General features: G+C 38.0%; 1 protein-coding gene across 8 annotated transcripts in view; it reads right to left on the bottom strand.

Moving 5' to 3' along the window:
- The window catches only part of PALLD (palladin, cytoskeletal associated protein), a 184,424-nt gene extending 171,121 nt beyond the window's left edge, over positions 1-13,303 (bottom strand). For 3 of the 8 annotated variants that reach the window (XM_005493911.3, XM_026797381.2, XM_074541216.1), the window contains exons 1-2: positions 13,114-13,301; positions 6,447-7,493 (exon numbers count right to left, since the gene is read on the bottom strand). In XM_005493911.3, coding sequence (XP_005493968.2) covers positions 6,447-7,492 — 1,046 coding nt within the window. In that variant the 5' untranslated portion in view covers position 7,493; positions 13,114-13,301. Of the gene's footprint in view, positions 1-6,446; positions 7,494-10,386; positions 10,547-13,113 lie in introns of those variants that run through there. The other 5 variants (XM_005493908.3, XM_074541218.1, XM_026797380.2 and 2 more) reach the window with 3 other exon arrangements.
- Positions 13,304-15,510: the final 2,207 nt, after the last annotated feature.

Below are 15,510 nucleotides of genomic sequence, written 5' to 3'. Positions count from 1 at the left end.
GACTATTGATGAATATCCAGAGGTATCAGACAAGACCAGGCCAATTGGACACCACTGAATGTGCACATCCCTAACGACTCTCATTGCCCTTGACACTACCATGTCAGAAACCAATACCATGTGGCACATCAACAAAGCCATCCTAACACCTCTCCCTGCTTGGAAAAACACCTTGGCCAGCAGTGCACATGGGCACATCCACCAACGGACCAAGCAATGACTGTAACCAGTCACTCCTACACAGTAACAACCAGGCAATGACTGCAACAGTCACTCCTACACAGTAACAACTGGGCAATGACTGTAACCAGTCACTTCCATAGAGTAACAACCAGGCAATGACTGCAACAGTCACTCCTACACAGTACAACTGGGCAATGACTGTAACCAGTCACTCCTACACAGTAACAACCAGGCAATGACTGCAACAGTCACTCCTACACAGTAACAACCTGGCTACACCCACACGGCACTAAGCTCTGCTCCTCTCTGCAGCCACGCAATCATATACAACTCGAGTCTCACAAACGCTGTTCTTAACGAGCCCCATGGCAAATCTTCTTTCCAAGTGGTTCTAAGGTAAAAGAACGATTACCTACAAGTTAAGAAAACTGATGCACTACTAGCATTGATCAGATAGGCCACACTGTTTTTTAAAGCAGGTGGGTGCATTAACTACACAGGCCTTAACTTCACTGTGTGTTTTCCCCAGATGCAGAAAATCCTGAGAGTGTGGCCTCTTATTGCCATGAAATGAACGGAGAATGGAAAAGGAAATATCAGAAAGATGCATGCTACCTACCTAATACCTGCAGGCCACAAATCCCTATGGGCAGCTCCTGCCATAGCATTACCATTTGTGCTGGATTATTAACCCTCAATTCCTCAGCAAAGCCCACTAGTCCAGAGCACTGTTCTAAGAATTAAGAATTATGGAGCAGTTTCACAAGTCACTGAGGTGACTTTCAACACTACATTTCAGATCTGCTCTGAAAGAAAATTCAAACTCCAGGGATGCCTGGAGATGGCCAGGCCTTACCTGAAAATAAGCAAAAGAAAATAAACAAAAGACACAAGAATAGCGGGGTATGGTCCAATAATGAAAGAGTATAAAAGGAAATAAATGAGAAGGAAAGAAGGGCTAAAAGAATAATGAGGTCAACTGCATATCGCTATTATATTGACTTGTAAATGAAGAAAAAAGCCCAACAAAAGTAAAGAAGACATTTTTGATAAAGATAAATAAAAAATACTACTGTGACAGAAAAATATTGAGGATGCAGAAATATAATTTTCATATTGATATGAAAGGGAATGATATTGAAGATATTTTATCTTCATCAAGTGTAAATAAAATTCTAAATGACAACATATTACTTTTGAGCAGATTTTTTTAAAAGAGTGTACTGTAAAGTGGCTAGCAACATTTTTCTGTTTAATCTCAGCAATAAGAATGCTGTTAACACTTTCAGATGGCTGTCAATGCTCCCTCTATACACAGAAAAACATCCAGATCTGCAAACAAAACATTTTTAACCCAAGGAACTCCTTGGGTACCAGAATATTCTTCCATTCTTAACAAGCACCCTCTGTTTGCAAAGGGCTAGTAAGAAGACAGATGAGCAGGATTCAGCTCTGAAAAGATTAATAGAGGGCTATGGGAGATTTGTGTAAAAAGGTATGTTTATTGGGAAAACATTTTAATAGAGAAAACTATGGGAAGAATATGAGAAAAATATTTATATTTGAGAGCAATTTGACAACTAACTTCATGTATTATCACCCTTAGGAAATAAATGCAAGATATCCTGGAGATACTTATTATTTACAAAAGGTTGCATAATAAGAAAGCCACTATTTCTTGTTGCACTGTCCTAGATATTAATAAAGAATTATAACAACACTGAAATAATGAAGCAGAAACAATTGCATAAATTGTGGAAGTATTTTCGATAAATTTTAACAGCAAAATATGACATTTTGGGGCTCTGGTAAATCATCTCAAAGCTCAATACAGGACTTGAGTTTTTAATTGTATGAGAATAATACATATAGTTGTCACTGATTTTCAAGTCACAAGAGCCCTCTCCTCCCACACAAAATATATCCTAATCTTTTTTATGTGTTATGAATTATTTCTGCAATCACTGTAGCTAACATACTGCTTGTAATCTATTAAACTCTGTTTTTAAGACACATTAGGCATTTCATGGTTCAGAAGCAAATTTTGGTCTGGATCAAGCAAACAAGAATGGAATTATCAAATATTTTAAACAAATTCATCATAAAATATCTTCATTAAAATTTCTCACTCATGAAACAGGTTTTGATTTTAACTAAGGATACCTAGAATGGTCAAGTATGTCCCATTACCACACATACATAAATAACTATTCACATTTGATAAAAATAAGTGGGATTAAAGCCTTGCCATTATAGCATTAGTAGAACATCTCTATCCCCCACCAAGGCACTTGTGTTTCACTACAACTACAAAATCTACTCATAAGAGACTTCAAGAAATAAAACTAAATTCTATCTCTAAACCGCAGATTTTCCTACCTCAAATCAAGCCCAGCAAAGAAGCAGAAATTACATCTGGGACACCTCTGGGACACCTCTTACCAAGACTTAACACTAACAAATTTCCAAGACAAAACTACCAACTGCTGTGTAGGCAGTTTAATCACTGCTGTCCTGTACACTTGGGTTTTTACACATCTGTGTAGATTTGTGTTAAGCATGACAATGTGATGTTCAATTTTCTTTGCATCTGTGCCTGATGGGTAAACCATGGTGGTGCCACAGTTTATTGTGCTTTTTTAGGCTTCAAAGCCTTTAAAGACTGTAAAACTGGGTAAGATTTGGAACCTATAGAAGTCAACATAATTTGGTTTTATTATAAATTTAAATTGTATTTTGCATTTGTTTCTGTTTTTTCTAAGAACAGTTCTAGGTTGCATGCAAGTAATGGTTCTAGGTGGGGATTTTGTGTATTGTTACAGTCAAATATAGGCAAACAGAACTTATGAGAAGAAAAGGGTTATAATGAGAGCAAATTATTTCCTTAAAGCAAATAAACCTTGTTCTTGTCATGTAGTATGTGGAAAGTGCTTTATTTTTTGCTTTGATTTGTATATTTTTTTGCATCAATTTGCTGTGGAAAAAGGAATGTATTTTATACAAAAATTCCAATACCTCTTATGCTTCAGAAGCTGGGTGAATATCTGTAAATATTTTAATCACGGCTTACAGCTCAAGGTAGACCTCAGAAAATACTTTAATCATGGCTTACAGCTCCAGGCTTTGAAGCAATTAAATATTCAGGTGGTGAGGAGAATGCTGAAGAGGTCTAAGTCACACCCAGCTGGGATTTACTTTAGCTAGCTCAAGGCTAATATGAGTATTTTAAACACAGCATTGCTGGTGCACTTTGAAAGACAGTTACTGACTGATACGTTGGTTTTGAGAGTAACAGATATTTTGTTTCAACTTGTATTTCACATGTTTTAGACCTTCTTTAGAAGGCAGATATCCTAGAACTTCTCAAATCACTATGTACCTTCCTAGGTCTTAGGCTGGAATCTGGAATCTTACAGAAATATAATAATTCTTCTGACCAGTGACAAAATATTGAGAAATCTGATTTTCTGCTAGTAGAACTAGCAAGTTAGACATTGAACTTTGAAAAAAAACATTAATGATACTTGAAATGTAACTGATTATTTTCTTTTGGATTTCAACACTAAGATTCTAGTTGTAAGTTCTTCTGTCAAAATATAAATTTTTTTCTATTTGTAGTACAAAGCTACTTTGGTCAAGTTTTGTCACAAACCATAACTACTGGATTAGTTTCAGCTGTGTATGGCTATGAACATCTAAGGAACGTTAAATTTAAGAGGTTTTCCTAATCAAATAACCTTCAAATATACACCTTGTCATTACACTACATTTGATGTTTTCTTCAATTATTCTAAGGTTCTGCCACATTGTTATGTTTATCCTCATAAGAAAAGTAGCTGGATAGAGGACTCTAGCTTAACTTTGTATAGGCTGAGGACTTAGACAGTTTTGAAAAGGGAAAGCTTTTTCATAGCTTAGAAAGCTATGAAAAGGGAAGAGAACCAATTATAATGATTACTTGGGTCCAGGATAAAACATGAGGCATAGAAAAGCAGTAACACGCTAAAAGATCAGAAAAGCCTATGTAGATTCCTTTGAAGGCCTTTTGCTCTGGCGTCAATTGGATATTTCATAGTTGCCAGTGATGGATGCTGCTTAAATATCAGCTGTATTCATTATTACACTGGACAACTTTTTGAGTGCCTGGTGAAATAAAAATTTAGTGTGTTTCTTGTTACCATTAAACTATTGTTACTTCCTTATGACTTTAGGAAATGTGGCTTCCAGTTTTCTTCCCAGCTGAGGCAAAGATAAAACTGAACAAAAAAAAACCCCACAAAAATCCCAACTGCTTTCTGCTTTAATCACACTTATCACACAAAGTTCCAAAACCAGCCTTTACAGTGGCTATGTTATTGAAACTGGATTTTCTGGGGAAAAGCAGAAGAGCTGAAGCCTGGTTTCTACAGATTGTGTGGCTATATGCAAATGTACAGACTGTGGCTCCTGGCTCATGCCCTTGTCTGCATCTGCTGTGGATCAGATTTGGCATGTGCCAAAATGGTCACTCTGACACTTCTCACACCAGGTAACTGTTCAGCTTGTTCCATTCTTTTGGCAATGCAATACAATGCTTTCCTAATATCCATTTTTGCTTTCTTCCTATTCAGAAACCTTCACAATGAGCTTAATATCTTTTACACATTTATTTTTCTGGCTAGTTTCTTCAGAAAACTGTAAATATTTTGAATTCATATGATTGTGGTCTGAAGATTGTTTTCCACATATATTACAAACCCAGAAACCCAGTCTAATGAAACAATAGTCTAAGTAAAGTGGTTTAGAAAACTGGATTATTTTCATTACCAAAATACAAGAGAATGGTCAACTATTATTGTATCACTGATGTTTTATTTTATTTTTAAACCATATAAAACTCCCATTTGCAGAAAATACTCCTGAAAGTAGCACAGACATTCTTCACTTGCTCTGCAATATGTGGGTGGTTTTAAATAGGCTTGTCTTTTTCCACTGCAGCAAATTAACTATTTACTGGCTATATATATGATACACCATGAAACTCCTTTTCATAGCCAAAAAGAAGGACAGTGATGTGCCTAGATGAAACTATGAAACTGTTTATCAGTTCCCAGTAATGCTTTTATAGATGAAAATCCACAACATATTTTTCTGCATGCTTTCTCATCTGGAAAGAACCCCCTCCTTTCTCCAAGATTTAGACTTTGGAGTCTCCCCCAAACATCTCTCAAGTGTTTGCTGTCTCTCAACCCCTGAGCGAGCCTTGGTTTTTGCTCTCTTGGCTCCACAGCAGCGCTCACTTGAGGGCTCTGTGCCGCCCGCGCTGTGTGTGAGTGACCTCTTCAGCCAAGTCGCTGTCACTACAGAAAGGACACGCAAAAGAAGTGCTTCGACTTCCAAAATGAGTAGTTTTTGAGGTGCAGCTGCCGTATTTTTCCTCTCTTGAGGATCCATAATGAAATAGAGATGAAGGGGGAAATTTGTTTTCAATGGAAACTTTGAAAAATTTTTTATTAGTAACTTCTTTCAATTGCCAGACGGAGAATTATTAATAATTATTTAATAAAACCAATTCGGGAATGGACCATGAAAGTGTATTAATTAAACTGTCAGGGAGCTTTGCAAGAGCCCAAAAATTAGCATGAATCATATTTGCCACAGTGCAGTAATGGCTGTATCTACAGACTGCTCACATAGCACAATTAATTGTGTCAAAAAGGAAACAAGACAGAAGTTACAAATTAATTTATACTGATGTGATTACTTAAAAGTATACCTCATTTTACAATAACCAACTATTGTGTCAGCAATGTTTCTCATTACTCATTTTCTCATTCATTAAAAGCCTTCTTATTTTATGATTCTGCCTGAGTTAAAATTCAGAAGAACAGTTTACATGGCTCTTGGAGACATTCTAATTAATCAGCAGTAAAAACTGTATCATCTTCTTGAGATATGCTCTTTAGGAGCAAGCTGTCTCTTCTTTTACCCAGATGGATGAAGTAACAATCACATATAATGTTGCTAGAGCCAATTCTATTTCTAATTTTGCCATGTGGCTCTTAAATCAAGAAGAATTTAATTTCCTAAGCAAACAGACATTCTAGTGTCTTTATTTCACACATTTTAGTGAAATAAAGACACTAGAATATGTGATTCTTTGTGCTTTGTAAAATTACATGTTTGACTGCTCTTATGTGACTGCCTCTAAGCAAGTCAGTGTCATACCTGTCCTTAGGTATCTTCCAAAATCAGGTGATGCTATCTGGTGACTTAGCACCTACCTGACATCAGGGACTGGGTTGCCAGCAACTCTGCACTCCAGCAATACTTTGTTTCCTTCGGCAACTTCCTGGCTCCGGAGCTTCTGAGTAAATAGAGGTGGTGAAAGTTCATGCTCTTCCATGTTGATGAAGGGACGGCACAGGACCATTTTGCTCTCCATGATGCTCCCCCTTCCAGAATAGTGTTCTCCATTCAGATGAAGTCCAGGTAATTTTTCCTCAGGCTCAGTCTCTTGATGTGGTTTGTCAAACTCCTGGCTCACCAAGGTACTTAAAGCTGGTTGTTTCTTATTAGGTGACAGGTATCCACTGTCTGGAGAAGAAGAGTCGCCATCAGGACTACGGCCCCTTGTCTTTGCTGCCTGTCTAAATATAGATGATAACTCCTCTATGAATGTGGCAGCTTTGTCACACAGCTTGTTCCTGAAAGGAGCTTCTCCCTGCAATGTCGATTCAGAGTTCGGACTTGTCTTAGGCATACATGCACCACCTTTCTCTGAAAATTTCAGGCTTCTGACAAAGCTGGGACTAGCAGGTAGAAAAGGTGAGGTGCTTGCTTGTCTCCTAGAAACTGTGACAAAACTATCCTCTGTCTGAGGTGCAGTGGATTGCTCTTTCTGATTCCTTGGGAGAGCATGACTTGCAGCAGATGAAGTCCAACTGCTTGCTTGAGGTGTCTCTACAGTGTCTTGCTCATGCAGGTCAGTGTCCCTGAAAGAAGAGGTTTCTGAAGGGCTAGAGAGAGGGGTGTTGAGATAATGAGTAAAGTCTGGTGCTGTGTTCTCATCTTCCTCCACGGAATTGGCAATGGCTTCTCGAGCTATGTCAAGGCTCTTACTTATCTCCTCCTGGGTAAGGAAGGCAGAAAGTTCATTTGAAAATTCACCATTCTGTGGGTCTGGCAGGGAATCACAGAAAAAGTCATGGTAAGATGAAGCTTCTGACATATTTTCAGGATATCCCTTACTGCTGTCTCTTTCTGGAGAGTAAGTCTCCTTCAGCATTAAAGAAAGAGGCAATGCTCGGCCACAGCCTCTGTCTTGCATCCTGGAAGACACAAAAACAATTCCTTAATGAAAAAAGTTACATCCTAGTTCCTATAAGCTAGACACAAAGCTGTAAGATAAGCAGAACATAATGGTGTATGACATACCATAAACCTTGTTTTCTATTAGAATGAGTCAGGACTGCAAATTGTCTAGATGGAAATGAAAGCATTTAGGAGTAATTTCTCTTATGAATCTTCCCTCAGAAGTATGAAGATATCCTTTGCCTGTATATTGCCTAGCACAACATTGATTCCACTGGATCAATATGATACATGGTGTTATTTCACATCTGATTGGTTATTTTGCATCAATTCTATTATGCTTCATTTTTTTTCTGGTTTTAGCCTTATGAAGATTTTGGGAATATATTTACTTTTCTCTTTCCCATAACATTGCCTTCCAGACATTAAAACATCAAATTCTGAGAGAAGTGTTCAACTTGAAACCATTATGAGGATACACACAAGGATATTTGGATTAGAAATTCCAAATTATCCTTTCTGTTTATTGTTGATAATGTGTTTAATATTATTTTACTTATTGTGCTAACATTTTTAACTTGCTACCAATTTAGTAGCACTTTACACGGAAAAATTCCCATATGCTAGAAGTAAAGCACTGAAGAAATAGATTTCACAACCTATATATCATCCTGCTCAATGGAAGTGTATAATGTATATTTTGTACCAGTTTCACAAAGCAGAGAAGCATTTATACCCCTCCAGTTTCCCAACATGACTTCAGAATTAGGATGAGCATTCTGTTTAAAGTCAGCAAGAAACAAGACATCAGGGAAACCACGCTTTCCCCAAGGGAAGGACTGGCCTGAAAATCTCCTTGCTGAAAAGTATTTGTCTACCTGGTCACTAGATTGTGGCTGATGAGATCTGAAACATAATTATTGTTTCTGCAGAGCATTTAATTGAATTGCACATCAGAGGTTTTAGTTTCCCTGAAAAACTCTCTAATTCCAATGATAATTTGTGCAACAAAAAATTTTACATAAGATTTAAAAAGAGAAAACTTCCTTTAATTCTCTACTGATAGTGGAGAAATGGCTTGACAATCATGCGATGCACTCGGATGTATTTTACATCAGCTTGTGCAGGCTCCAATTACCTGTAGTCACTAAACCAGGGCTTAGCCAGCGTGTAGTCATTAAATGACTGATAGATGATTGGAATTCTTGGCTTAGCATATGTATCTCTTGATATGCCTGTTTGTCTTGCCAACAGATACAACTCAATGCATAAAAGAGAAGTCTAAGAAACCCAAAGCATTTAGGGTTTGAGAAATGTTTTTATAGAATTCAGTGATAAGTTTATTATTTGCTGGGATTACGTTTTCCTTTCCTGTTATCTGTGCTTACAGGGCAACAAATTTAGCAACTATGCCAATCTCTTGTCAACAAAATCTAAAAAAGTATATACAGTATAACTGACTACCACATAGCAGCTTTAAAGAAAGAATCTGAGAAGCCCAGCAAACAGTTGGTCTAGAGGCTCAGCTGTTCAGGCATAAACTGGAGGAATGCCAGGGAAACAAGAGTTAAAACTGCAGAGTTTCTTCCTGCTTAATCTTAGATTTTAAAAAAAATTTGTATTCAAATGAACAAAGGTGCTATTCAGACAACATGTAAACATCTGTGCATCAAATTATATCTTTATTTAAATCTGACACACACATGGGTTCCTAGCTTGTTCATGTCTCAAAGTGACACATTACATACTCATATAAACATCCCTGACTTCCAACACCGAGCTGCTCTAATGTTTCAATGGGCTGTTTCACGGGTAGGAGGACAATTTTACTTATTGTTATCCACCCAACAGGATGATCAAAATTAGTGTATTATGAATTCACTTATTTCTTCCCAATACTCAGCTTTGTCATTGGAAAAATATAAATTAGAAAAATATAGTAATTTTCAAAGCCTGGTGTCTAGATTAAGTGAATAGTCTATACCGGGATATTTAGATAAAGTTGATGGATTTAAATGTGCTGATTTATTGGCAATTTCTTATGCTGATAAGCCTTCTTGCTGAGAAGGTTCCTGAAAATGGATTCACATGTCTAGCTTTAGGGAGCTGAATGGAAGCTTCCAGGAGAAAGCCTTTTATCAGCCATACTGTAATACATAAACTCACTATTCTTTTAGAGCAACTTGTAATCACAGTGAACTGGAGGTGAAGTATCACTAACCCTATCAAGTAGCTTATAAGATCATAATTAGAAATTTTGAATGCTATTTCTAGCTTCTCCAAGTTAGACTACAATGTATTTATAACAGTTTTCATCATCATACTCATTAGGTAACCTGCAAAGCCATATACTGTATCATTTAAAGACACAAGCATAAATTACAATGTTGCATGCAGATCAACATTATTACATGCAGACTACTTATGGGGTCCTATTTGTAAATATTTAAAAATTATGCCCAAGTAAAACTACATTTTTTATCATGCAATTTAAACACTTATTCAAAACCCAATACAGATGCTCTAAAGAATCATATGGCAAATATAAAAATTGAAATGTATTGGATTACAATAATTTCAGGAAAAAATAGAGTAACTAATCAAATTAAGGTTTTGTAAGGATATATAGTAAAATATGGAAAAACATAGAAAAATAAAGGACTTGTTTAAAAAAAATAAACATTTTGAATTTGCAGAACCTCCCAAATAAGAAAATATGATTTAACATGATCCAATTATTTCTTAACAGGACCCATATCTTCAAAAGAATCGTATGAAGGATGAAATGTATCTAGTACGATTTTTTAAAACAAAAAAGGCACATGCTTTTTCTCTGAATTTTGAAATCCTGCAAAATTACTCCACAAACACAACAATTACGACCAGCAGAAAATATAAAACAGATCTTACAATGAGCAGGCCAATATGAAGAGTTCAAGTATAATTAATAGTAGGTAAAGCTGTTTTTCTCCTTCTCTATCTGAATAGGCTTAAAGTTGCTCCAGCTCTTCACTGAAGCTTGCTTGGTCCTTAGTCGAGGAGACTGTGGCCTGTTACATCCGTCCCCTGTGCCTATGCAATCCGTACCCCCCTCAGCTATATTTGGTAACTGAACTCATGTTTCAGCAGACTGCCACTATCTGGAATTCCAGCAGAAGCCACATTAGGCCTGGAAGTGGCACAAAGTTCTCTGTGCTTGCTACTCAGAAATTCAGAGAACTTAGCCATTCCATTTTCTATACCATTTTATGGTAATAGGTTTTTAATTTTCTTCAACAGCATAATTTTCATGATAATAAATAAAATTTATTTTCTGCTAAGAATAGTTTAAAATCAATAGCTTCCTTGTGCACCTTAAAACCTTGTAGAAAAGAAAAAAATTAGAATAATTTAGTTTGGAAAAAACCCTTAACATTTTTGGATTTATGAGCAGAAACACAGAAACTTTTTGTAATAATTGATAAATAATCTGTAACCATATAATACACTGTATAAAGAAATTAACCTACTGAATTTTCACATCTCAAGTGAAATAATAAAAGAAAAGAAGTATCTCTTTCAGAAAAGGCACAAAAAACCCCTGGAAAACATGTGTGCTTTAAAAATACCCCACAACTCTGACACATGTATTAACACTGAAACAATCAAAATACATTTTTGATTTCTATAGAGTTGTAGAGCATAATGTGTTACAGAGTCAATTTTCCCTTACTGTCTCTGTTAAGGAAGCCCTTTCACCTCATTAAAACTCCTGTGAGAATTTAGTCCTAGGAAAAAGGAAAAAAAACCTGTCCAAAAGCACTTTTTCAAGCACATAATTTCTGTTAAAACTCAGTGAAAGGAAGAAGTAAACATGAAGACTGTTGGTTTAATCTAGAGACTTTATCACAGTTTCCAGAAATAAAAGCACTGTGTGGGCAATGTGGTTTCTGCCAGATTGCAACCTATTGGGAGTCACATGCTTCAGAGAGGATAGAAGAAATTACAGCTCCAAAGAGACGCTACAGACCTCCGTCCCTTCTGCCAGCATCCATTACATCTGCTCGCGGATATGGAATCATTTTGTACGCTGGCATTTGCTCTTAGTTCAAGGTCTTCTAGATACTGCCTTGCAGTTTTTACTCAAATTTGTTCCTTGGCAACAATAGAAGTGCCGTAGATGAACTCTTGTGACAGAAGAGCTCAAGAGACTCAGAGCTCCCTACAGGATCCAGACCATCTTTGCGTACTAGCAAGTGCCAGTACCACACACCCCATTTCAGTGCTTGATAGAGCATCTTGGCATCTTCATACAGGCAATTTCTGTCCCCTAATCACAGCTTGAACAGGCTCACTGCTGGACTGGGAATGCTCCACAATGTATACAAACCCCATTTTTGCAGCTTGAGATCCTTACCATGTTGTAGTGAAACTAGTTAAAAGGATTTTTTTCCAGGTAATTTTACAGTGATTTCAGTGTGCCAAATAAGAACAGAACCATGATTCTAAAAATTTTAGGCTGAAAACTGTGCACAAAGAAGGAGCTGGTTATCCAAGAGTTAACCACTGTATGCCTAATTTTTAAGCAGTCACCCCACAAAGTAAAATCAATGTCCTTTTTCAGGCACCCAGCATCTCCACCAAACACCCAAAACTTTGCCACCTTGGAATGGGAGTCAAAAATAGCCTGCATATAAACAGCAACAAGCTGCCTTGGGCTATCTTCAGCATTTTCTGCAGGGAGTGGGTGGATGAAATCCTGGTTCTTGCAATTATGTGTTTAAATTTTCACTTCTGGGAAGAAAATATATCTGCCTGTAGATATCTGCAGAGATATTTTAAAAGAAATTTAGCTTTCTGAAAAAAAATACAGTATTACTTTGTGTAAATAAAGTATGCCAAATATTTTTTGTACAGCATGATAGAAACATTTGCTCAGAAAGTGAAAGATTAGTGGTCAATTAATTCCCCTTCAACAGTTTATGAAATAGTCTTCAAAACCTGAAAATAACGGCAAGGTTTTATAAAGCTCTATTAAGCCATGAACAAAGTTTCCCAACATTCTTCTTCTATGATTTAGGGAATGCTTATATTTTTTTGATGTGTACTGAATATTTTGGAATCAAGATCTTCCATTTTTATTGCAAAAACAATGTGTTTTCTCCTTTATAAACACAGTAAAGGCAGTAAATCACTATAAACAAATGGCAAACAGACTAAAACTTTGGAACAGCTACACATTTTGTAAGATAAACACACTTTAATATGCAATGACATAACAATTTAGCATTTGCATATAATATTTTAAAATTAATAATAGCATCAAGCAAGATCAGAGATATACAGTAATATGCTCCATTCCTATTGCAGTATTATGGAAAATTCAGCTGATGAACAGAACTCCACGGAGATAACAGTTTTCCCTACCAATATATTTGATGGAATGCAGCTGCAGTTTCCCTGAAACCTTAATAATAGTTTCTAACACTAGTCAGCTCAAGTCCTTCCAAATCCCATCCCAAAACCCATAAAACTATTCTGGTTGTACAAGTTTATCATTTGATCTGATGAAGATGTTACATAATGCGAAAGATTTTCATCGTTAATTGCATGAAACCAAAACACAAAATACAATACCCAAATGATTCATGTACTTACCTGAGAAAGCAGAGCACCTCTGTTATGGTCCTTGTTAATTTGTTTCTTGCTCTAAATAGCAACAAGATAAAATACAAGTAGATAAGCAATCTCCTTTCCAAGACCTGAAGTCAAACACCAGTATGCAAACTTCAAATAGAAATCTCTCAGAACTGCTTCTACTTTAAGCAGCAGGGAGAGATACAACCTCCTTTACCAGTTGCCACAGAAACCTCCAGTTATTTTGAGTTACTAACAGACATTTTTTTCCACCTCTGAAAGAGCAAAAAAATAATCTGGTTGCCTGTGCTTAAACAGACTAGGTCAATGTCTTGCTGTAGTTCAATGCCATACATAGCTTTGTTCTTTAGTTTCCCTCAGTATGCAAAAAACATTTAATTATGCTTGTAAATACATAGTAAATGGATTTTTTTTTGCATAGCTAGAGCTAATCTATGTTTCATGGAGTGCGTTGGAAGTATCTACCTGTCATATATGTATGGAAGTGTCAAATGCTGCAAGCAATGTCAATGATATTCAAATAAAATTTTTCCAAGTTTCTCTGAGAATCTTGGGAGTGCAGTGGGAAAGCTTATATGCCTTCAGCTTTTCCTAGTAATTGTATGGTAATCAGTCTGGAAGAAATACAGCAATTTTTCAAATTAAACTAATAACAGAACAGTAATAATAACTCCCAGCCTTCTTTTACAGAATATTTCATCAACAACGAGATTGAGGGGCTGCAAGTAACAACACATCAATAAACTTTGAAAATAATACAACTTGCTAGAATTGCCACAGCTGCGAATAGGAAAGGAAACCATAAAACAGAAAGGAAGGCTAAGTAACTCACAAAGAACTAACACCATTCTGTAAACTGGGAAAGAGATGAATACTTCTCAGTCCATGATCTATGGTCTATCTAAGGTCTACCTCATCAAGAGAAACTTGTCATTCTGCTTCCCTTATGTCAAGACTACTAGAACACTTGAAATATCATTCTGTCTCAAGATGATCAAGATGATCATTCTGTCTCTTTATTAGCCAAATAGGTAATAGTGGAACACATGCACAAACAGGTGCATGAGCTATTTGACCGGTGAGTGTACCCAGCATCCCTTAAAATGTCAAAGGAATTTTGTCAGGACTTTGCATCCCTGTGCGCTGTGATTAATTCACTTTTGCAGCTGCGGCTGTGAAGCACATTGTGCCCTCACGGATTTATCACAAAGGTGAAGACACGTAGGGCAAAGCTGTTTGATCTTTGCCTACGAACACTGTGCCCAGAGTACAGATGTATCTGTGCACGTTACCTGGGGGCGGGCGGTGCCCTGATGTCCTGGTTTAGGGCAAATTTGTTAAAGAATCTGCAAAGAAGGGCCCCTCCAGAAAGCGAAACCCACACGGCCCCTCCCCCCAACCGGTTCGGGAAAAAATTCCTTGGAGAGAGGTGGAAAGAACCTGTTTATTTGACTGGCCCAGCACTCCCCAGCACACAAAATAACCAATACCCAATGACACCGCTTTGAGAAAGATGGCAAAATCAAAAAGTCTCTTTCGGGGGTGGTTGCTCTGTTCTCAGTCCCTCCAGCGCTGGGGCAGCTGCTGCAGCTGAACCTTCGGTGTTCCCGGGTCCCAGACCAGAGCAGGTTCAAGATGGTCACAAAAACAGGAGAGGAGAAACAGTCCAGGAAGGTATGTGGACTGTTTAGCTGGAACTAGCTAATAAGCAGAGGCAAAAGCAGAGCAGAAGCAAGAGCAGAAAAAGAGAGCAAGCAAAAGCAGCAAGCTGAAAGCAAGAAGTGAAAAACAGCCCTATGAACCGCTTGTCTCTGTGTCTCTGATAAGAGAAACCCAAACAAAACTTCCACTCTTCAGATCCGGTCTTAAAGGCACAGAAGAGAGGAATGGGGATACAAACATCATAATGTCACCCCAGGACACCTGAGAAAGGCAGCGCTGTCTGAGCCTGCCTCTTGCCAGGCCCTGTGTCCATCAGCCTCCTTCAAGGCCGTGTCACCATGACACCCTGGTTCCTGACTGCCTCTTGCCAGGCCCTGTGTCCATCAGCCTCCTTCAGGGCCGTGTCACCATGACACGCTGGTTCCTGAGCCTGCCTCGCTGCCTGGCCAGACTCTTCACTCGCAGCCCCGCACACGCTCTGCTGTGTGAGGCGCTGAGGGGAAAACGCGGACGGGCTCGGGGTTTGGACCAGCCACTGGGCGCCGGTGAATGGCGATGGTGCTGGCGGTGAAGAGGTGCCGGCCAGAGCCCACGAGAGCGGCTGCTCAGGCAGGGCAGGCAGGGTGAGGCTCTGCGGTGAGGGACAGGGAGAGTGGAGCCTGCCGATCTGTACGGCTGTGGCGGCAGTGGGTGCCCACGGGCCAAGCTCGGCCTGCGGGATGTGTTGCTGTGCAA

The sequence above is a fragment of the Zonotrichia albicollis genome, chromosome 5 (genome assembly GCF_047830755.1).
Source record: "Zonotrichia albicollis isolate bZonAlb1 chromosome 5, bZonAlb1.hap1, whole genome shotgun sequence".
NCBI lineage: Eukaryota > Metazoa > Chordata > Aves > Passeriformes > Passerellidae > Zonotrichia > Zonotrichia albicollis.
This window is presented reverse-complemented; position numbering and strand designations above follow the sequence as displayed.